General features: G+C 40.4%; 2 protein-coding genes across 2 annotated transcripts in view; one reads left to right on the top strand and one right to left on the bottom strand.

Moving 5' to 3' along the window:
- The first annotated feature begins 734 nt into the window (after window positions 1-734).
- tubg1 (tubulin, gamma 1) lies at window positions 735-7,074 on the top strand. The gene is made up of 11 exons (XM_044100020.1): window positions 735-956; window positions 1,325-1,437; window positions 2,064-2,231; window positions 2,330-2,398; window positions 3,599-3,678; window positions 3,773-3,899; window positions 4,781-4,867; window positions 5,159-5,308; window positions 5,390-5,542; window positions 5,618-5,779; window positions 6,164-7,074. Exons 1-11 carry the CDS (start codon window positions 908-910, stop codon window positions 6,359-6,361), a joined length of 1,356 nt encoding a protein of 451 aa, XP_043955955.1. The 5' UTR covers window positions 735-907; the 3' UTR covers window positions 6,362-7,074.
- A 1,013-nt stretch (window positions 7,075-8,087) lies between these two features.
- The window catches only part of plekhh3 (pleckstrin homology, MyTH4 and FERM domain containing H3), a 38,115-nt gene continuing 23,238 nt past the window's right edge, over window positions 8,088-22,964 (bottom strand). The window contains exons 4-13 of the mRNA XM_044100086.1: window positions 20,797-20,979; window positions 19,606-19,763; window positions 17,617-17,740; window positions 17,233-17,530; window positions 14,441-14,648; window positions 14,148-14,275; window positions 12,829-12,949; window positions 11,963-12,451; window positions 11,677-11,868; window positions 8,088-10,029 (exon numbers count right to left, since the gene is read on the bottom strand). Coding sequence (XP_043956021.1) covers window positions 9,856-10,029; window positions 11,677-11,868; window positions 11,963-12,451; window positions 12,829-12,949; window positions 14,148-14,275; window positions 14,441-14,648; window positions 17,233-17,530; window positions 17,617-17,740; window positions 19,606-19,763; window positions 20,797-20,979 — 2,075 coding nt within the window. The 3' untranslated portion in view covers window positions 8,088-9,855. The remainder of the gene's footprint in view (window positions 10,030-11,676; window positions 11,869-11,962; window positions 12,452-12,828; window positions 12,950-14,147; window positions 14,276-14,440; window positions 14,649-17,232; window positions 17,531-17,616; window positions 17,741-19,605; window positions 19,764-20,796; window positions 20,980-22,964) is intronic.

Here is a 22,964-nt window from a genome sequence, read left to right as displayed (position 1 = left end):
TTGATCTTTTTTTGCTTGTATATTTGGATAAGATGTCGATTTTCAAAGGGCTCCTTTTTGGAAAATAAGCCTCAATTGTTAGATGGTTAAAATGTTTAAGTACATTAAAATATTATCATTGTTCAATTTTCCATACATTTACCAAATGCTTACGTTCTCCATGTTCAGCATCACTAATGGTAAATATCATGTATATGGACAGAGGGCAACAAAAAGTAAGAATTGTCCTTAAAAAAAATAATTTATTTCTTTATTTTCGGAAAAATGTGAGTGGGAGTGATATTTAAAAGAAGGAACGATTAAACAAGTGTCAAAAAATAAACTAACACTACTTCCGGTGGGCACCTTTTAAGAAAATCAACTTTTCTGCTGAGCTTTTGGTATCTGCGGCACCTGTCACTTTACTTAATAAATGCATAATTTACAGTCTGAAATCCTCCATTGTTTTTTTCTGGAGATTTATTTGCCAGCAAAAAAAGGGGGGAGCACAACGTCATTCTCAAAGGTCCGCATCATTTAAATGTTGGCGCACCGAAAAGTTGGTGGCAAAAAATGTAATAAAAATAAAAAAATGAAAAGAATTTTTCCATCTCGGTTTTATTAGGTGCATTATTTACCAAGAAGTAATCATCAAATGACTATTTATATTTTCTATTTTTGCTTGAAATTTCACTGTCAACAATAATGATTAAAAAATTTCGAATAATCTCAATCGTCAACACTCGTTTTGAGGTCACGCCTTCTTCCCCCTTGAACGGAAAAGGAGCGGACACACTGCCAAGCGGGAAGGAGCGGGCTGTTGATGGCGATTCAGTGTCGAAGCTGAGAGAGAATTGCAGAGTCGTTATTGTAAATTTAGCTAGCCTGTCTGCTGGCTAGCTAAAGAAGGAGCAACTGAACATTGAACATGCCCCGGGAAATTATAACCCTTCAGCTCGGACAGTGTGGAAATCAAAGTATGTAACGGAAAATAATAGCTAACTTGCTTCATCAACGCAAACTGTATTGTAGTCTATCCCAGGCAAATTTTCTACCTTTTTCGTTTGCTCGTAAAAACCAAAAAATGTTTGTGCAGTATTCTAAATGGTAAAGGAAACTGAAGCTAAGTGTGAAGATACTTAATTTAGTGAAAATTTCGGTGTATTTAACGTTATTGCATCCTAGCTTAACGGCTAACGGATACTCAACTGAGATGAGTTAACATTAGCTGCACATGCTAAATAGATATCAGGTTATGATTTTTTCTACTTGTAATGATCTATTAAATGTATTTAACACAGTTCCATGCAAGACATTTATCCATGTTTTCTCTTGTATTTTATAGTCGGTTTCGAGTTTTGGAAGCAGCTGTGTGCAGAGCATGGCATCAGTCCAGAGGGTATCGTGGAGGAGTTTGCAACTGAAGGGACAGACAGGAAGGATGTGTTCTTCTACCAGGTAACTACACCATTAATAAAACTTATTTTGGTGACTGTTTTAAATGTGAAACTCATTTAAAACATATTATATCGTGTATATTTCTGGTATGTTTCTGCAGAGAAATGTTAGTATGTATTCTCATTGATATAAGATATGTTTTTTCCGTCGAAGGTAGCTATAGATGATAGTGTAGACTTTCCTTTTTTTCACTGCTATATTTGGGCTTGGTTAGAATATTGGGACCATGGCTAAGATTTACATTGCTCCTGTTCACAAGTAAAAGTAATTTAATTTGTCGATATTAGAAATGTCATGAAGTAAAACAATGTTGCTGTGACACGTTAACTAGTAATGACATTTTTCCTATTGTTCTAGTCATCTCTTTCACTCCATTCATTCACACGTTTATTGTTTTGTTGCTATGCAAGTTGAACATGACAAGTTCCCTTGATGCTTTAATTGTGTGTTGAGAATATGTGTGCCCTGTTCAACCTGGCTATATTTGTGGCCCTCAATTGCACCACCACTATTTTCCAGTAGGTGACATACGTGTCATATAAAAAAGTAGAACCCAGCAGCGCTGTCAAGGACAATGACTGTGTTGAGTCTCTAAACTAATCCTGGTTGTTAATCAAACTCCTCAGGCTGATGACGAGCACTACATCCCCCGTGCTGTCCTCCTGGATCTGGAGCCTCGCGTGATCCATTCAATTCTCAACTCCCCGTATGCAAACCTGTATAATCCAGAGAACATCTACCTGTCTGAGCATGGTGGAGGTGCTGGGAATAACTGGGCCAGTGGATACTCACAGGTCAATTTTGTTTAGAAATCACATCTATTTAAACTAATTTCATTAATCTAGTTAAAATTAAATTTTTTCGCTTGAAATCTTTTTTTTTTTTCCCCCAGGGCAAAAAAATCCAAGAAGACATCTTTGATATTATTGACCGAGAGGCAGACGGTAGTGACAGTCTGGAGGCAAGTCCAACGCTTGTAACTTAGTGTCTTTGAGGTTGGAGTCACTCTGACTGTGGTTGCATGGAAACTTAAGCGCTGATTTTAAACATAAAGGCATATCTTTGTGTGGCGGTGCCACAACTGTATAGTCTGCTGACTCATTCAGACCATTCAAGAGTGGTGAGGCTGAGCTCAGACATTAAGAAAACTGTCGGTTACATGCTTTACAGTTAATGTGATGGATTAATTTAGTCTTAACATATAAGAATAGCAACATGTAATGGATGGATAGATGTAAGAATAGCAACAGTTTAGACTAAGTAAGTTGTTGTGATTTGTGGGATGTTTTTATGTGGTCATTTCGTTGTCTCTGTAATCACTTTGAGTTTATTTGTGGCCATTTTTTGTCTCTGCCCTTGTTTATCCACTTTTGACCCATTTTTCTCTTTTGTTGTTGTTTCGTAGCTTTACAAACTTTTTTTTGCAGTGTTATACACAGCCCCTGACTCTTTTCATTATAATTTTGATAATTTTAAGAGCGTTTCCTGTCTAAATTATTGTCATTGACTCAGCCTTTCTGTTGGGAATAGCGACATGGTCTACCTGACATTACTCAGGCAGATTGCTGTGCCTCAGCTGTCTGCCTGATGTAAATGACTTGATGGAAACAGCAAAAAAAATAGTGCCAGAGCCTGTCCTTTTAAAACTAGCTAAATCCCAGCCATCCCGCTCTATTATTCTTAGCCTCTTTATTTTTTTGTGAACCCAATTCAGCTTCCAGCCTCTCGTAAAATAACACTCGCATTTCCCCTCAGAGGTCTGCAATTTCTGTAACTCCTTTCCCATTATGAGCCCACATTATTATTTAGTGTGCGCACTCATGTGTGCACTGGGTAGGAAGGTGGGCTGAGTTGCTGTTGGCATGTGTGTGTTAGCAGGGTGTGGTGTGCAGTGTGTTTGGTGATAATAGTTGGGGCGAATGTTGAAGGCAGGTATTACAGGCCTGACTTGAGGGGGCTGTAGGAGGGGGGCAAGGAGGAAGCCCATTTGTGAGGTGGGGCTCTGCTACCATTTATATAACTGCCTAGGAAGCGAGGCGTTTACTCACCCACACACTTTTCTGTTCTGCACCACTGGAGTCAACTGTAGGTTTTTACACACACATGTGGTGCATGCTGCAGCTCGAGGGTGCTGGTAATGAGTAACACTTTGTCTCTGCAGGGATTTGTCCTCTGTCACTCGATTGCCGGGGGAACCGGGTCGGGACTGGGTTCGTACCTGCTGGAAAGACTCAACGACAGGTCCACAAACACTCCTCCACCTTACTTGCTGCTACTTACTTTAGATTTGGCTTGGGATCTGGTGTGTGTAAATAAAATATTTCCTGCTCCACAGGTACCCAAAGAAGCTGGTACAGACCTACTCTGTTTTCCCAAACCAGGATGAGATGAGTGACGTGGTTGTTCAGCCGTACAACTCGCTGCTCACACTGAAGAGGCTTACCCAGAATGCAGACTGTGTGGTGAGCAGCGCTTGAGTGGGAATGCCGATTATTATCCCTTTCTTTCAAGATAAAATGTGCACACAAGGCACTTCTTTCGTGGAAAGTTGTCTCTTGTTTTGATTATTTCTCTGTTGCACTCTTGAGTAGTTTCTCCTGTTGGTTGGAATCCACAATGTAGAAAGTCTTTTTAATAAGTTAAAGATGAAACTGCTCTTAGTTAATTTTATGCTATGTTTTTTAGAATCTGCAAAATGTTGAACTGCAAATTTACAAAAGAGTTGCATATTGAAAAATAATGTTAAAAAATGACAGAAATTAAAAGGTGTTCATACGAGTTACACACCTTTAACCTTCATAACCAATTGTTAATTATTGGCCAACTTGACTTTTGTATAAAACAAACATTCTGTCATTTTTTCATAAGCACTACAGCTGTCTCTTTTAATATTTGCAGTTCCTTTATGTAAAATAATCTGGGACTTTTCTAAGTTCTTGTGCAGCAAACTAATAAACAGAATGCATTAGAAGTATTCAGGTCTTGCAAATGCAACTTATTAAATTTGTCTTCTAAATATCTGATCATATTAAGACACAGACGCACTGGCAGTCTAATGGCATTTCCTCTTTAATGCCTACTTCCTCCATGGTCTTGCATAAGAACCTAATGTTGATGGAATTAGCCTGAGTTAATAGAATCTAGCCCTAGATTTGGTCTCCCTGTTGCAACCGTACAATTTATTGCATATCTTCTACTTTCCTAACAATGACACACTGTGTGGCTGCTTCTTCTCTCATTACTGCAGTACCTTGTCACTCCTAAAAGTATAGCAATATATTGACTTGTGTCTTGACTTGCTCTGTCTCTATTTGTTTTCTAATTGCTCCGTCTTGTCCATCAGGTTGTTCTGGATAACACTGCTCTGAATCGCATTGCCACAGACAGGCTGCACATCCAGAACCCCTCCTTCTCCCAGATTAATCAGCTGGTGAGTAAGATATCAGTTTCACTTGAGGTTCAGCTAATTTTCTCCTAGGGTGTTTTTGATCATCAAGAAACCTACAGAAACACGGTGTGCTTGAAAAGACACTTGACACTCACTAAGAATTCACAAACTTGTTTGGTTGGTTAGTTGGACACTAAATCTAATTGCTGCTTTCTTGGAACTGTCCCTGGCAGGGTATGTTGCCTGACTGGAAAACGTTTTTGTTTTATTTTTCTTAGGATTCATAATTCATTTCTTGTCAAAGCTTTGCATTGAGATGTCTCAACATTTTAGGTTTCTACAATCATGTCTGCGAGCACAACTACGCTTCGCTACCCTGGCTACATGAACAATGACCTGATTGGTCTGATCGCTTCACTCATTCCCACTCCACGTCTCCACTTCCTCATGACGGGTTACACACCACTGACCACTGACCAGTCTGTAAGTAGCTGATATTTCACTAGATGAAATAATACTACACGAGTCGTTAGGATCAAAAACACTAATGAAGCAACGTCTCAGGTTGCTAGTGTGAGGAAGACGACAGTGCTGGATGTGATGAGGAGACTGTTGCAACCCAAGAATGTGATGGTGTCCACTGGAAGAGAGAGACAGCCCAGTCACTGCTACATTGCTATCCTCAACATCATCCAGGGAGAAGTTGACCCCACACAGGTATGAGAGCTGAAAACAAAAAATGTTATCATTTGTGGCATTAACAAAAACAAGAAACAAACATTGTTTCTTTAGGTGCATAAAAGCCTCCAAAGGATCCGGGAGCGCAAACTTGCCAACTTCATTCCCTGGGGTCCGGCCAGCATCCAGGTGGCCTTGTCCAGGAGGTCCCCATACCTGGCCTCGGCTCACAGAGTGAGCGGCCTGATGATGGCCAACCACACCAGCATCTCTTCTGTAAGCACTCAGCACAGTCTTACTGTTCCCCAGTGTGTAATTATGTAAAGATATTTGGAAATTCTCTCATAAGCATCTGTCTGTTTTAAATGTTTGACAGTTTTTTTTCATCGCACTGGTTTTAAAACTGTTAAGCTAAAAAAAGAAAAGTAAATAGAAAGGCAAAAGAATTTGCCTTTCTGTAACCATCTGATTTATTTAATCTAAGTTGCAACAACCACTACTTTTTGCTTCATTAATAAGCCAAGGAAGTCTGCATCAGATTTTCTTTCACTTTAAAGAAGAGAATCAAAACAGAAAGTAGATTTTAAAGAAATCTGATAAGGAACTTGAATCCTTCCTGGTTTTGATTATAGTTTTGCCCTCATTCTGTTGCTGTTCTAGCTCTTCGAGCGAACGTGCAAGCAGTATGACAAACTGCGAAAGCGGGAGGCCTTCCTGGAACAGTTCCGCAAAGAGGACATTTTCAAGGAAAACTTTGATGAGCTGGACAACTCTCGTGAGGTTGTCCAGCAGCTGGTGGATGAGTACACAGCAGCAACACGACCCGACTATATCTCCTGGGGCACACAAGAGCAGTGACCATTGTTCTGAATTTCTGCACCATAACTGGCTATAGCTGCTGTTCTGACAATTATTTATTAGCAGGTTATAGCATGTAATTATAGGTAAAGAGGCAGTGATCAATTTTAAGAACTTATTAACCAAAGTGTTTTCTGGATTGTTATATTTTGGAGATTTCTAATCTTAGTTGATATAAAAGTTTTTCTCCTAATGAATAGTTAATTTCAAGTTATATTGCAAGTAATTACAGAAAGCATCAGTTACTGTTGTCTCTAAAACATTCGCTTCCTGTACTGCACCTGTATTTTGCCAATGTTAAACAACCTGTTGCCTTGTTTCTCTCTATTTTTATACAGTTCAGTAGATTTTTCTTTATTATTATTTCTAGAAGCGCCTACTACCTATAGGCTGCCTAAGAGTGATGATTAATGTTGGTTTCGCCATACCTCACCTTTCTTACTTCCACAGTGAATTGTACCATCCGTCTGCTGCTGATTCACAATGCTCAAGCTATCACTGTTCATGACAAACAAGAATGTGGAGCTGTTCTGACTATAACAACTACAATTTAAACAGCTTTTGTCTTTTAAAGTAACAGCTTAACAAGCATAAAGCCTCTAACTTGTCTGTAAATATGCTTCAAAGAATAGCTGGTTCTCTGAGTATTAAATGTATTGTTCCTTATTGCTTTTTGTTGGACCTGTAAGATTAATAAACTTTCTATTGCTGTACTTTTGTACCTTCTAAAGGCACTATTGGCTGTATGGAAACATTACTCTTCCTGTTGTCATCTGCATAGTGATGTAACATTATTTCTCCTCTCACCTGGAGCACAGTGTACCAGCGCCTGCTCATGTAATTCAGCCAAGGATCATTAACTGCGGGGAACGCAATGGCACTTAGCAATGCTTGCTTTAGCTGGTATTGTTTTCACTCTGAACTTTTTAGGAAGAAACTTTAAGATGTACTGCTGGGGCCAGACGGGAGCATTTATCTACAAAAACATAGCTTATTAGAAAAGTGTTAAAGGGATATATTGTGTACTTTCCAGGCACATAGTGCCTTTTTATAGTACCATCAAGAAACTGTTACGTTCAGTTATTAAATTCTGCATATTTCAAGCAAAACTTAAATTTGAAATGCTCCTTTCCGTAATTCATTTTAAAATGCAAAATTCAATAGATTACAAACTGTTATGGCTGTGGCACAATCAAGTAACTTATCACTGTCAATTATGAAATTGCTGCATATGTCAAACATAACTTAATAGAAATTTGACTTAGCAATTTGAAGAAATTGGCCTTTGTCTCTTTAAGAAGCTCCTAGTCTAGCTCCGTTTTGTTGACAACCATTGTTGACAGAAAGGTACATAGTTTGTATGATAAGCTCAGCAAACTCACTGTTCCACCAGGTGTTTGCCAATTGCTGCCGCCACTAGTCTGAAGGAGCTGAGTGGGGAAGACATGGGGGAAGTTGGAAGACTGCAGCTCCAAGGAAGAGCTTTGTGGAAATAGGCAGCCCTTTGTAAGAATAATTGCTAAGGCAGCCTCCAATAGCTACCACAGGAGTGTCAATATTTCCTCAAACATTCAAGAAATCAAAGAAACATTATTAGTATGTCTTTGAGGAGGGAATGACATTCTAACCATATATAAGGCTCAAAGTTGATTTTACATACCATTTCAAAACATTTTACACATATTCCTCCCCAATCTCCTTTCAAGAAATTATGCACCACTGACAATAAGGTAAAATGGGTATTTATTTTTATTAATTACAGTATTTATAGTTTTTATTGCACTCCCAAGTTAGTTAAAAATAGTGCAATTAAATATACACATTACATAAAAAAGGTACCATGCAGCTTACAGACAAGCTTAATACTAAGCAAGGACATCCGCAGTTTTTTTTTTTTGTTTTTTTTTTTCCTTTACAAATATCTAGCTAGGAGCTGCCTGCAGCTGCAGTGGAAAAAAGCTAAAGACCTGCTTCTGAACCAGGGGTAGGGCAATGACTTGTCAAGGCCTTTCGTGGTGTAGACACAAAAGTGTTCCTAACTGGTTATATTTCTAGAGTAGCAGACATGAATTTAGGATTATCCTTACAAAAAATAAAAAATACAACGGGCTCTTGGATATTCATCTTGGTAGACAAACATATCTAAATATGATTAGAGATTCTGACTGTGCTTGTTGGATTTTTCTTCTAAAAGCTTATAAAAAGTATTAGTCTTTGGTCCAAGTTTGGCTTTTCAAGGAAAACTAGAAGAAAAACAGGAGCTAGAAAGAATTAACAGCAGAACCAAACAGACCTATGGTCCTGGTCACTTACGGAAAACTTAACGTAAAGATAAGTCTGGATCTACATTTAAGACAAGTAAAAAAAATTTTTGCATAAATAATACAAAAGCATCCACTTGAGAAAAGTCTTTTCTTGAATGCCTGGCGACATGTGGGGCACTACATAGTAACGGTTGGCATGGTAAAAGCTTTGTGGTGTTCCTTTTTTTAAATAAACAAAGAAGCACCTGTTATCTTCAGCAGAAAAGTCTTGCACTGGGTGTTAGATGTTCTCCAAGTTTCATGTCCAGGACCACACCCAAGACAAGCAGCTCAAGAAGAAGGGAGGAAATCAGTGCATTTGGTGGCAATTTGTTAAAAACAGCTAAAAAAATCCTTTGATTTCTTAATAAACCTGAATGCATTGTGAATGAAATGTTTTTTGTTTTTTTTTTGTGATCGGATTGACACCCTGGCAGGAGGCTGTGCAGTTACTGCAGCCAGAGTGACTCAGCTGCAGAGCTCCAACATCTGCTTCCAGTTCCAAGTTCACATGGCCTCTCTACATCAACAGTTCTAGGTAATGGAAGCCCAGCCGGGATCTTATGAAAACTGACTGATGAAGAGCAGGGGGGAGTCAGGGCGTCTGTGTGTGTGTGTGTGTCACTGAACGTTCTCAATACTTTTCCAGCAGTGCACGAGAGACATCTGCCTTCTAGGAAAGGCAAATCCAACATGGCACCCAAAGAGCAAGAGAGCGAGGGGAGAGGGTAGTGTTTTCGCTCTGAGCTGGGGCTTTATGAGGGTAGCTCTACGGCTTATGATCGCTGCAAGTCTTAATGTTTGCGGTGGTAGTAAGACTCACGCCAACAGCTCGCCGAGGAGGGTGCGGTGCAGTTGGGGTTGGGTTTATTGCTGTTTAGAGTAGTAAAGATGGATGCATGGTGGAAAGAGGGGGTGGGAGGTGCAACACCTCATCAGTAACGGCACTGGTTTTTGTGCATTTCCAAGCCTTTCTTGCACCATATCTCACCCTTTTCATTCTAAGAGCAGCTTCTTTAGCTGGAAGTCTCAAGGAAAGTTTGTTTTCATAGATGGGGATGGAAAACATCCCTCTCTTTGTATTGGCTGCAGCACCGTTCCCAGTGGAGGAGGTCGAGGGTCTTCAGGACTGGGCCTGAACCTCCCCATGGGAAGGAGGATGGTGCGAGGGGGTGTGGGTAAGAGTTCCTCTTAAACGGGATGAGAGGGCAGCTCCAGAAGTGTGGGGGTCGGTGTCGGGGCCAGGTGACGGAAGCCCACGTCTGTGCTTTCAGTGAAGGTTATGGTGTCTGCATCCTCTCCTTTACCTCGCTGGCGATGGATGGCACTGAAATAGGCGTTCATGAGCTGCATGATCTCAGTCAGCTGTGGTGAAAAGAGAAGAGAGAAACAGAGAGAGAGAGAGAGAGAGAGAGAGAGAGGTCAAACTGGTGGCAGTCTCAGTGTCTGGCACTATCACAGGAGGGTGGAGACAGATTATGTCATCCAACTGATTGAAAAATGACCAGAAGCAGATGATGCAGATATTTAGCAATTATTGAGGACAAGCAGTACACACCCCTTCATAGAAACATTGTGCAAATATATTATTAGTTTGACCAGGAGCTTTGCAAAAGTACTCAAAACCCTTGAATTTGTCTGCGTCTTGCCAATTTACAATCACAACCCTCAATGTGTTTTATTAAGACGTTTATGTTAGATAACCACAAAGTCGTGCATAGTTATGAAGTAAAGTAAAAGTAGCTATTTTGAGTTTTATTTTTTCAAATAAAAATCTGAAGTGTGGCAGATCCCTCTAAATCTAATAACCCTAAAAAAATGAGTTCAATCAGAACTCACCTAATTATTTACAGAATCCAGATGTGAAGGCTGTTAGATGCTTTTTTTGAGACATTATTGAACAAAAAGCACTTTGAACAACAAGGAACACAACAGACAGATCAGAAAGAAAATTACGAAGAGGTTTGAAGCACGATTAGGTAATTAAACAACACCTGAGGCTTTTCGCATCCCACATAGCACTGCTGATTTACCAAGTGAAAGGTGATTCTCAAACATATTAACCTAGAGGACCTGAATACAAATGCACGTCACAGTTTTCAGATTCGTAATTTTAAAAATATTTGGTGTAAAATTAAGTGTAAAATTCTACACTTTTAAAACATATGGCTTTGAGTTTGTGTTTATGGAAAAAAAATATCAAAGGGTACTTTGGTAAGACACTGAAATCTGCATATATTAGTTTGAGAGACCATTATGCCAATTTTTACCTGGCCTAAATAAACATGACCAATAAAAACTGCTATGACACTTTTTCTGTTAACGTTTCCCCTCAACAGAACAGCTCTGACTAAAACGGCCAACAATAATCCTTTCATTCAGCCGCTAAAATTGCACAGATAATCAAATCACCTTTATTTTCTGTGCAAACCCCTTCCTACTGATGTCACACCACTATAAGAACTTAGGTTCATAAAATAAGTCTTACTGAGCTGCACTCCAATTTGCCTGTGAGCCCAATAAATAAATAAAAGCCACTCTTGTGCCTCATGAGAGATCACAGAGGGATTTTTTGTTCCGTGTGGGAAGATGCAAGGAAGTCAGTGTAGTGAAAGGCAAGATTTGTTCTCAACAGGGGGAGGGGTGTCTCTCTGGAAGAGCATCCACAGTTCTGAGAAATGTTTAGCCTAATATTTTAATCTAACCACAGCAATAAAGCTCAGCCCCGACGGCATTTAATACCAGGAAGTTTAACTTGTGGTGGTCGCGACTGGTTAGACAGAGGAGGCAGGTTGTGTGCCCTCGATTCAGACTGAAATAACGAGGGTTTTTTAAGTCGGTCAAAGAGCTGGAAGGAAGAGGGGGGGTATGGTGAGAAGACAGTGTGCCTCTTCTCTTATACTGCAGGACGCAACTTGCTGATAAGACTCCTTGTCTCCGCAAAGACTGCAAAGAAGACGAGTAGGGTTTATTACCCTGCGTTTGCAGACTTGGGTGTGTGTGCCACCTTACCTTGCTGGTTTCAAATATTAGATCCCGATCGCCAGCTGTGATCTTGAAGGTGTTGCTGTCAGATACGCCGTAAGAGCAAATCTGGCCATAAGGGAAGGATTCCAAGGCCTCTGATTCTCCCTGCTTGTAGATGGACACAGATGTAGCAGCGACACCCAGCCACAGTTTCTGAGAGAAATTCCCTTTTGAGCTCTACAAACACACACACAAAAATATATTAAAAAATGAGAGACTAGAGCAATTCCAGATGGGCAAACCTCAAGCGACTCCCATTAAAAATACTCACAATGTAAAAGTCCACTTCATAAAGAGTGCATCCAAAGCCTGACCACTGGCGTGCAATTGTGAGGTAGGCAGCCATACTGTCCCTGCTACTGTACCCAGCCAGACCCTTCCAACGCTCCAAGATGGCCGTAGTCACCACTGCCGCTTCCTCCTTCAGACGGCTGCGCAGGCGCTTGTCGTTCTCCATCTTTTGCTTGTGAGCGACCGTGGCCGAGTGGCTCCACAGCGTCCCGGCCAGGAGGCCTGTAGGGAAGCGCTGCGTGGCGGGACAGTCCTGACCCCCCACCTGGCAGGGGGGCGCCGCCTGCGGGGCCGAAAGCGACATGAGGACCCGCGTTTCAAGCATGTGACCGGGGAAAAGCTCATCCAGAGGTGGGAAGGGGGCGTGCGTGCTGAAGTCGCCCATGAGGCTCTGAAGCCTGAGGGCTGCCAAGGCAAGCAGGTCCTCCTCGCATGCTGGAAGCTGACCACGCACCACCATCTCATGGCACTGCAGCGGAAAGACCAGGAGAGACGGAAGGACACGGCTGTTACTAATAACCTGTATCCAATCATTTTTTGGCCCACCCTGTTTTATTGCACCTTATAAATCTTTTATAGAAGTCCTCAGGAAAAAAATGCTGTAATGAAGCTACCTTTCGACCCTACTGCACTGCAACCAGCACTCTTAGTCATACTTTTTATGCTTTCTATGTTCTCTCCTGCAATCACTGACCGTGACTCAATATTGTCCTGTAAAACCATAACTTATCCAACAGAGTAGGAAGAATGACTTGCTGCACGGCCATAAATCACATCTCCCCACTGGTCATTTATTAAAGGGATAGCGGAAAGAGAAAATACTGTTTTGGTTTATTGCAACATTACCTGCTCAAAGAGGAATAAATACTCGATGCTGTCCACAGATATGCTGTCAGCATCCAACAGGCAGTAGAGCTTAAAACACAGTTTCCACTGGGATTGAGACTCTGACTCCTTGGTGGTGAAGCTGCACAGAGGACAGAGGAAAAGGAGCAGTTAATGTAATACAGTTGTAAAGACAGCTTGTGTTTAGCCTATGCCCACATAATTTGAGAGTATTTGTTGTAGAAACAATAATCAAATTAATCTTTCCTAGTTTCTGCAACTAATTACACCAGTCCTTTTTCCAAGTAGGCTGCCAGGTTTGCCCAGAAAGAACAGAAAAGGTCACATGGACTTAAAGATACAAGCAAGGATGTAGCATCTAATTAAAAGAAAAAAATATTTATATATATCAAAAGGGAAAAAAAGCCAAAAGGTAAATTCACCTTAAATTACTGAGCCTATTTCTCTCAGCCAACCTTCAGAATGAGAAAGACAAGAGTCCATGCCAGTAAAATAAGATAAGGGAGTGTTGACCTTCATGAATCAGCAAACAGACACAAAAATAACTCCTCACCTAAGCGTCTAGATATTTACAGTCAGACTATTCAAGTTTAAAGCAACTTGAACTGCATCACCTACGCAGAAGGAGAAGGACTGTTAGAACATCTTGGCAGCTCACTGAACTGCCACGAAGAGTCATCTTGAAGTCACCAACTTTCCCTAACAACCATTAGACACTCTCTGCAGGCCAACCAGTTAGGCAAGAAAGATGTGCGAATTAAAAGCATTTTCTTTCCTAACATCAAAAATGTACACTGAAGCTGTGTACTTTTGTCAGATCAGACTAAAACCCAACAACACAACAAATACACCAGGTGAAAAGACGCATATGTGGAAAAGTATTTTACATTCACTGTTAAGCATGGTGGAAGATCTGTGATGCTGTGGGTCATTTCTACTTCAAAAAACAAGACAATCTTAAGTGCACCACATTATGACTAGTTTAAAATATGATAACAGTAAAAATAAAAGTCTGAATAAGAATCCAATGTAAAGAACTGGATCGCCAGAACCAAAGTCAGTTTTTTTTGCCATTTCAATTTAAGACCTAAATTGAGATTGGTCAAACATCTCTCTGTATGCTCCAAGATTGTAAAATATTATAGATCAAGTGCTGTCCTACCAGTAAAATGGAGTTTCAGAAACAGAAGTGGTGCCAGTAAATAATACTCTACAGATCTTGTATTGTATTTCTTGGTGTCACAAATAGCATTGATTTGTGACAGATTCTTGGCACTGCCTGCTTTTCAAAACGTGAAAACCACAAATCCCTTTCATACCTTGTTAGGACATCTGCGATCAGACAGTTTCCTGCGACCGGCTGCTCCCACAGTGCATTCTGCTCATACAGTGCAAATGTATTTTTGCTGTCTTGAAGGCCCAGCTTCTCTTGCATCCTTCGGACCACCTGATGAAAGGCAGAGGAGAAGACCGTTTGGAAAAAAGTTTGGGGTTGTTGAGGCTCTGAATCCAAGGAGTCTTTCATAATTTGAACAAAAACACGTGCAAGAATCTGAAGAGCCTGAGAATGGCACAAGCCATATAAGCTGAACATTGATAAATGCTCCCAAACCTCATTGGCAGTGGTGTGAGAGCTGATGTAGAGCTGGCAGGAGCCGGGGCCAGGGTAGTGCACGGTGCACAGCATCTCCTGTCGGTTCATCAGCATCTGGATCTCCTCCCACGATGGCACACACTCGCGGCATTTTGTTTTTTCCAAAGCCTCGCTGATGAACGATGCATAGTTATCCATCTCGGATTCAGGACTTTGGCTCTGAATTCTGCAGGAAGCAGAAAAAGGATGAGAGAATGAAAATATGTTGCATTTGTGGACATGCAATATAAACTACAATTCATAATTTAGAAAGAGAGGATTTGTTAATCCTGTTGATGTTAGGCCCAATCTTTGAACTTTGTATCCCTTCACATCATCCCTTAGATTGCACTTCATTCTTTACCTTTTCTCGGTCCGGAAATGTTAAAAGTAAATGAGGCGAGAAATGAGAAATGTTCTCACTCGACCTGTTAAAGGCTTAAAAGAGTCAATATCACCCAGTCCTTCAAATAAAAGCATAATGGAAAAGAAAACATATTTGACTTTGGAAATAGGAAGAGGTGTTTCCGCTCCCGTGAGCGGCAGTGACCTGCTGCTTCCTCCCAGCGGACTGTCCAGGAGTGCTAGGTGAAGCTCAGTGCACGTTTAATTATAAAAAAAAAAAAAAGAAGACGATGGGTAAGAGGTGCATAAATATCAAATGGAGCCTGAAGTCTGACACTGTGAGCAATAAAGGGCGTGAAATATGGTGTAATGCAGCTAATAGTTCAGCCCTGTGTAAACAGAGAAGGATGGGAAAGGAAGAAAACAATAATGCTCAAACATTCATCTAAAAATCGAAACGCGCATACGACCGAAAAATCTAAGAAACCATTTGCCAGACACAGAGAAGCACACTCATTTACTCCAATGTCCTGCCATCTCATAACTGTATGGCCACAGGGTGGGATTTGTCCTGCTGAAACATAATCAGGAATGTTCCGCTGAGCCTCTGCGATCCTTCCTTTACTCTCCTCTCTTCGGCCCTTTCTGCAGCTTCCTGCTTTCTTGCCCCCCTCCTGCTCTGCTTTCTTTCTCCTGGCCTATTCCCTCTGACAGCAGACATTCCCCGGGGGTTTCTCAGGGCACTGGGGGAGAGGAGGAGGAGTGGTTTTTGGGCCCGGGGCCCAGCTCCAGACTCAGCTCATGCCCAGCTGCAGCCTCAGCGCTCATCCACAGAGAGAGAAAGTGCGTGAGAGCGACAGCAAGACGTATCAAAACACAGAGCCAGCGAGTTCCACAGTGTTATTATAAATTGCCATCGCATGCAACTGTTCCATTAGCTAGAGGGCAATTCCCAGTGCAGAAACATAGATAAAAAAACTTTGGCGGTTTGATGGCACGGTGTTGGAAAGTCTAGAGCAGGAGACTCAGCACTGCTAACAACTCGGATAAGCAGGCTTGACAGAGGGGCTAATTCAGACCTGCAAATCCAGCCCTCGAACACTGTATCTGTCCTCGGGAGCATGTTAACAATGTGGAGCATATCATGCTACTATATCTAAACTAGTGGTTAGGGATACTGGCGCCTGCTTTTTGTCCAACGTCTAGACTTTACAGTCTCCCTGCCACTACTGGTTCACCTTCATCTCCCAGCTAAACCTGTTCTGCATCGCAGGCTCCTCCCTGTCACCAGCAACCAACTTCATGCCTGATGTCACATTCAGTTTAACTCGGCTCAGTCCAATGTCAAATCTAACAATTGTACTCTGTTACTTCAAAATGCCAATGCCAAACAAAATGTTCCTTTGTTTTCCCCTTTTCCTCATGAAAAACCTTTGCTCAAAGATGAGTCAGAGGTAGAAAAATAAATATAAAAAAAATCAAGAGATGAAAGGTAGTTTTTATACATAAGGATTTATTTGATCTGTGTTTAACGGGAGTCAATCCACTTCAGAGGATCTCTCAAGGTGAAAAAAAGAAAAATCTGTAAAAACATGTGTTAGAAAAAAAAAAGGTACTGATGTCAATCCTTGGTAAGGTTTAAAGTGTTTCAATTTAAAACTCTTAAAAGTATTTTTTCAAATCCTTCTAATGAAAGAAAAAGTGCCATTTTGGCCTCAGTTTTTTCTAGTTGCTCCTGTTTAGGTTGTTTTGGATGGCTGAGCTCTGAATGATGTTACAGTAGAGTTGAGACCGTAACATTTCCAAAGGAAAACATTTTGTGCATTCAAACAAAATGAACATGTTCACAAAACACAAGTGCCAATAAATGCTGTAACTATATTCTATATTTTTACAGCAGTTATGTTGGACGGAAGACATTGATATTGTTGGTGAGCTTCAATTGTCCCAGTCAAAAAGGGGACTTAAGAAGAATTCTAACTAGAAACTTGTCAAATCTGCACATAAAGAGAATCACTCACCATTGTCCAAAGTCATTACACTACAATGCTTTAAAACCTCTGTGAGGATGCTACAAATCTGACAGCAGGCTTGCTAAAAGAGCAGATAGCCTGACAGACAAACTACTAATATCAACATGTTATACCGTGTTAATACTTGAACAGCAAAAAGGATAAAAATCGAGCAAAATAAACACATAAAACTATTAAATTTAGTGTGTTTATTTGAAATTATAACATTATTATTACTGCAATATTTTAGATTTGATTACTTTGCATCAGGTACAACTTCTGCTCATTGGTTATCAGATCACACTCAAAATGTCAATGAGAATCTCATACCAGCTAATGCGTTTCCTTATTTTTTCCAAATGTATATATACAAAGGCTTCTAAAAGATTCTAATAGAGCTTGAATAGCTCTTACCTTTTGAGGTGGAACCTCAGGTATTTGAGCACGGTGGACCCCGGCAGGAAGGTGCAACTCATGCAAGTGAGTAGCTGCCAGTAACGGAGATGCGCAGCGGTGTTCGGGAAAGGCGTGTGGCTGGTCTGCTTCACGAGCTGACAGTAGACCTCGTCGCGGAGGGGCCGCAGGTCCAGGCAGGTCTGCAGCACGCCTTGGATGATTGGAATCGGCTCCCGCGCCGACTCCAGCTGCTGCAGGCAGTTGAAGAGCTTCACCGCCTCCTCACGCACTGAGCCGTAGCCCTTCCCATTGTGGTCTGAAGAGATACGATCACATGGTACAAATACTAAAACAAGACTGTAGCTATTGTCATGTTTGACATATAAATTTTCAGGTACTCACATGTGTGCTCCAGATTGCCATAAGGGAAAGGAAGCAGAGGAGCATAGAGGGGGCCCTGGGTGTATTTAAGAATGGCGTTGTGTTGGTAGATGTGTTCCACCACCTCTGGGTTGAACTTATTCTCCTGTGTGTAAACAAAAAAAAAATATCACTGTACAATATCATGTTCATTCTGTGTTCCTGAAATCAGTAAGGAGGGCTGTCAGCATCTGTAATTTAGAGCGTGCTTTCGTCCGTCTGAGGTGACCAAGGTTGATCTGACCGGGGTCACAATTCGGCTCTGGCAGCTTTCAAAGCAACAGGAAGGTCAAGTGATGACCCAGCACAGCACACTTGCATGACTGACAAGCTATACTTTATCCACCGGTGTCAATGGGTTGACTGTGCGTGTGTTTCTGTCTTTCACTGTGTATGTGGATAGATGTCTTCCAGCAGTACAGATGGCTTCCACGCTACTGCCCCCGAACACCTGTTGCTCATTAGTAATGTTGCAACGGCTCTGGCTCTCTCCTGACTCTGCAACTACTCCAATTCCTCCATTTTTCCCCTCTGTCTCTCCCTCTCTAGGTCTGCCTCACTGAGAAGCGAGTCAGCTTTACCCTTCTTAGTGTGGCAAATTTAACAGTCTTCCGTTTATACTGTGGGAATGAGATGCTGCTCTGTGGTGAAATCAGCAACTCAGCTGTTTTTCACAGGGAATGCAGATAATAATGAAAGAGTTATATCTAGAAATAATTTGTGCTTCTTATCTAAGAATGTGAGAAAACACACTTGAGTCTTGCAAAAGTGAGGCTAAATGCAGCAAAAATAACTTTTCCAGATTATCCTGACACATTACAGCCACAAAATTCAAAGTAGTCTATCGGAACTTGGTAAAAGGCTTTTGGAAAACATTTAAATGCACATGTATTGTTTTCTTTCCACTTCACACCTATAGACAACTTTGTGTGAAGAAGTGTTACATACATACTGGTAGGTTTATTGTAAAGAGATTTGGGGTTAATAAGTGATGGTTATGGTTTGAAACCAGTTTGGAAAATGCTGCACATCATCTATCACAGACAAATACAAACCTAAGTCACTTCAAAGCTGCCAGTACTTTTAAGGAAAATGCTGATTGGTCCAACATACACAAATAAAGCTCTGGCAAAGTTTTATTGGATTCTTTCATTGTCTGAAAAGTAATTCAGACTTTCCATGATCAAAAGAGAATGTTTTTTAAGTGAATTTTCAAAATAGTGTTGATTATCTCAATTCTTTTAATCCAGTTGCTCATGATTTCTTTGCTGCATTGGTTATGCTTCAAACCTTTTTCTAATTACATTTTTCTAGATTTTTACTCTTGCCCTGGTTTCAGTCTGCTAAACAGACGAAGGAAGAGACCTTTAAAAAGCAGGTCTCTTCTTTTCTTCCAAACATAAGCTCGGCCCCTTCTAGCTGAACACACAGTGACAGATTAACCACTTTCTTGAAGATTAGAGACTCTCGTTGAGAGATTACGGAGACAGGAGGCCAAGCAAAGGGCTGCTTATCTGGACCCAAAGCTTCTTGCCGTGCCCTGTTCCACCTCCTTTGCCAAGACCAGCCCCTTTTCTAACCCCCAAGGATGGACTGATGCAATAAAAGTTCCCTTTCTGCCAAATGAGATTCCAACACACTCTATTCTCTTTCAACTCCTCTCAAATTGTATTTAAAATACAGTGTATGCTTGGGAAAGTTATGGTTAAATACCTGGAAATACCTTTATCGTTATGTTTTTGTATGTTGTCATAGTTTGATTACATGAAAAGATATCGTAGAACAGGAAAAGGGTCTAGAGTAAACTTTGGATTCAAAGAACGATATGGCCGTGTGGTTTCCATGATAACAAAGCGGGTTGAATAATGAACAGTCCGATGGCTGTTTGTGTTTGGTGGCTCTTATCACAAGTAGTTGGCAGGAATTGTGTGCATGCTTATGTATGTTTATTTTTTCTTTCCTGTGACCCACCTCGATGTCTCGAATCAAAAGTTGTGTCGGTGTTTCCACTGGAGATTTGGTATCGATGATCTTTTGGATGGCGCAGGCCCAGTGCACTGCTTCATTGAAATGCTTGGTGTATAGCCTGTAGCAGTGCTTCCGTCCATAAACAGTAATGCTCCAGTAACCTGAAAAAAATGAGAATAAATTACACAAGTCTAACCTGAACCTGATCTTTGAATGTAATTTAAGTTAAAAGGAAGTAGTCATACATGGCAACATCTAGACTTTCTCTTACTCTCTCCAACTTCCTCTCACAGATTCACTGAGGATCAAAGGTCAGACCAAGTGAAACCTCAAGCCACACCAAAACCAAACAAGAACAGTTTTTCTGCAGTAAATCTGGCCTTAGAGAAAAAACAGCTAAATAAATCTGAAAAAAGAAGAATCTGCTTCCTAGTTCCTCAAAGGAAGTATTAGATATAGCCTTTCACTCTAACAGCAGCTACATGGCCATTACTTGACTAAGCTTAGCTTCTAGATAAAGATATAAACCAAAAATTAACCAGTTATTTGCCCTTAATTATAGCTTTCTTGCAACTGCTTATTGACTAATTTCTCAGTGACATTCAGGAAACACAAATGTATTCAGTTGTGTTTGTGACACAGCACTGTTGAAAGCACACTTCTGTACAAAAAAGTCCCTGGGTGTAATGATTCAGCAAGAAATGTGTTTTGGCTTGGATTTAAAGAACAATTTGGGATGTTTCAAGTGGTTTTGGTTAAGTCAGCAGGACATAATCTCCTCCACTGAAGAACATCCAGGCAGACAGACAGACTATAGCAGTGACAAGAACAGGGTCATCCTAGTGTCACACAACATAGAGTTGTCTTCTGAAATCTTTTATTCTTTTGTTTCGGTAATCTAAAAAAGGGAAATGGTGGATGAAGGCATCCTATTCAGCCCCGAGTCATGTTTTTGGAAGAAAAAAACAATTGGGATTTCCCGAAAGTATGTGTATGTGTCACAGTAGGGAAGGAAAAGGGCTCAAAAGATATATCTTTGAAGACAATACAAGGGAAAACTTCGTTTAATGATTCCCGGTAGAGACTTAAAGCACGTATGGCTAAACTTTACATACATTCTTGGAAATCACGCAAGACTACTTCTGCCCATTTCTGTGCACTTTCCGAGCATAAATATAAGTTTCCTGAGCTCACCTGCTTCTTTGTAAGTTTGCTTGTCTGGCCAAATGACAGAGCAGAGACTGGTGAGGACCAGCGTGCCCAGTCTCCGAGCACCTTTCTCTGGCCCGGTGTAGTAGTCGAGGGAATCCTGGCTCAACACAAACCAGTAACGACGGTGCTTTATCCAGCTGCCACCAACCTCCCGTAAAAGCCAACCTTTTTCAACAAAAAATAAACACCAGCATTACATGACAAATTCAAAACATAAAAATAATAAAAAAAAAATAAAATAAAATCAGCAAAACAATTAGAAGATTTGCTTACAGAATTAACTGTCCTTGTTTGGGTTTGAGTTCCAAGTTTATATTTAATTCCCACTCAAGAAACAGAGAACATTTACAAAAATAAGCCAACACACAAATATTGACAAAGTTTATTTTTATTTTCACTGAAGCAGCTTTAACTTTCTTAAATTTTAATAAATTCTAACTTGTTTGGGTAAAAACTGGACCGTGGCTCTCAAACCAAAGTATAACTTCAACAAGTACTTCGCATCAACTTCTAATTGATTATTTGATAGGTAAATACAAACAAATGACAGTTAATAACTTAAGAACTATTGAAACATCTAAGCACAGTTTGTTCAAATATGTTGCCTTTTGCTTCATAGGATGTTTCTCAAAAAGGAAGTGAACTGAAGAAATTTCTGAGAACTCCGAATGCAAACTGAAATGGAGCTGGGACGTTTACATTTGACGTTGGAACTTTCTGGCTCATATGTGTTTCATTTTCAAATCAAGAAAAGTTATCATGTGTCACTATTTAGTAACTAGGCTAACTGTCATTAGCAAAAATAAACAATAAAGTTAATACATTTTGCCAGCCTTTTATGTATACGTATGTATGTATGTACGTATCTGTACAATAGGGTGTGTAAAAATCCTCAAAAAATGGCCATATGGCTCTGACAGCCATATTGGATTTTGAAGTATGTATTGGTGAGAAACAAAATTTTTGCACTTTGAAGTCAAATTTTATGGGATTTTTATAAATTTTTTATGATGATTATAGCTTACAGTTTAGATCTTAAAACTCAGTTTCTCAAAAGATTTGATGAAATAATTAACAGTTCAAGTCAGAAATGTTATGTTATTGACAACACAATCCTGAGAAAGACTGCTGACACAAAGTGCTTTATCCAGGCATTTTAATGGAAAATTGAGTGAAAGAAAAAAAAGGGCAACAAAAAACAGGTGTAACCAAAGATATGACACAGTTTGCAATTGATCTATAGAGTTTTACTTGTAGAAATGAATGGCTGAAATAAATTAAAGGAGAATGCACATCTAGAGTGCTTTAGTGCGTCTCATGAATTGACACATTGACACCTGTAACACACTGACAGCACTTAAACAGGATACTATATTAGACTCCAGTTTTGAGTAATTTCATCAGGAGCTTCAGCTGTCCTCAATGCAACAAGTTTGAGGACATATCTTGGAGGGTCAAATCCTGATGAGGTGCAGAGGATTTGACAGGAAACAACACAACCACATTTAACGCATTTGATGATGCTGATGTGCATTGTGTTCAACTTTTCAATGATATCCCAACTGAATAAGAAGCATCCTTACTATTGCTGTATGGTGTGCCGATACTTGGAAAATGTAGTTACTGTTATAAAATGTTTCAGAACCACTGCACAAGAGGTTCTGAAACATTGTGCACAAAATGGCACAAAATACAAGCAGCTAATAGAATAGACAGTAGTTGTTGCACGCAACCAACATAACTATCGCTTTTGAGGCAGACAGAGTGAGAAGGAGAGAGTGTTACTAGAACATAGTGACAGAGAGGGAAACAAAGAGACTACAGCAGTCATGCTGTAGACATGCCTTCTGTATTTGCCAGGCCCGTCTCTACAATGCAATACTGTTTTGCTCCCAAAGCTCTGAGGGTTTGTTAAGACTGCAGCAAAACAGAACCACTGTTCCCAAACAGTGAACTTCTCCTCCCTTCGGCTATGTGTGCAAATCGTTCTTAATAAGTATTTAATCTGACAACAGATAAATAAGTAAGTTTGGCAGAGCCCAATTCAAACTCTGCCTGTAGACAGAGTTTACAGGCAGAAGACAGCTGAAGAGTTCTGGTAGCGGTTATGGTGTTGATCAAAGTTGGAGAGCTGACAGTGAGAGCTGTCG

This window comes from Gambusia affinis, linkage group LG19, assembly GCF_019740435.1.
Source record: "Gambusia affinis linkage group LG19, SWU_Gaff_1.0, whole genome shotgun sequence".
NCBI lineage: Eukaryota > Metazoa > Chordata > Actinopteri > Cyprinodontiformes > Poeciliidae > Gambusia > Gambusia affinis.
Note: the sequence above shows the minus strand (reverse complement) of the source record. Positions and strands in the feature narration are given on the sequence as shown.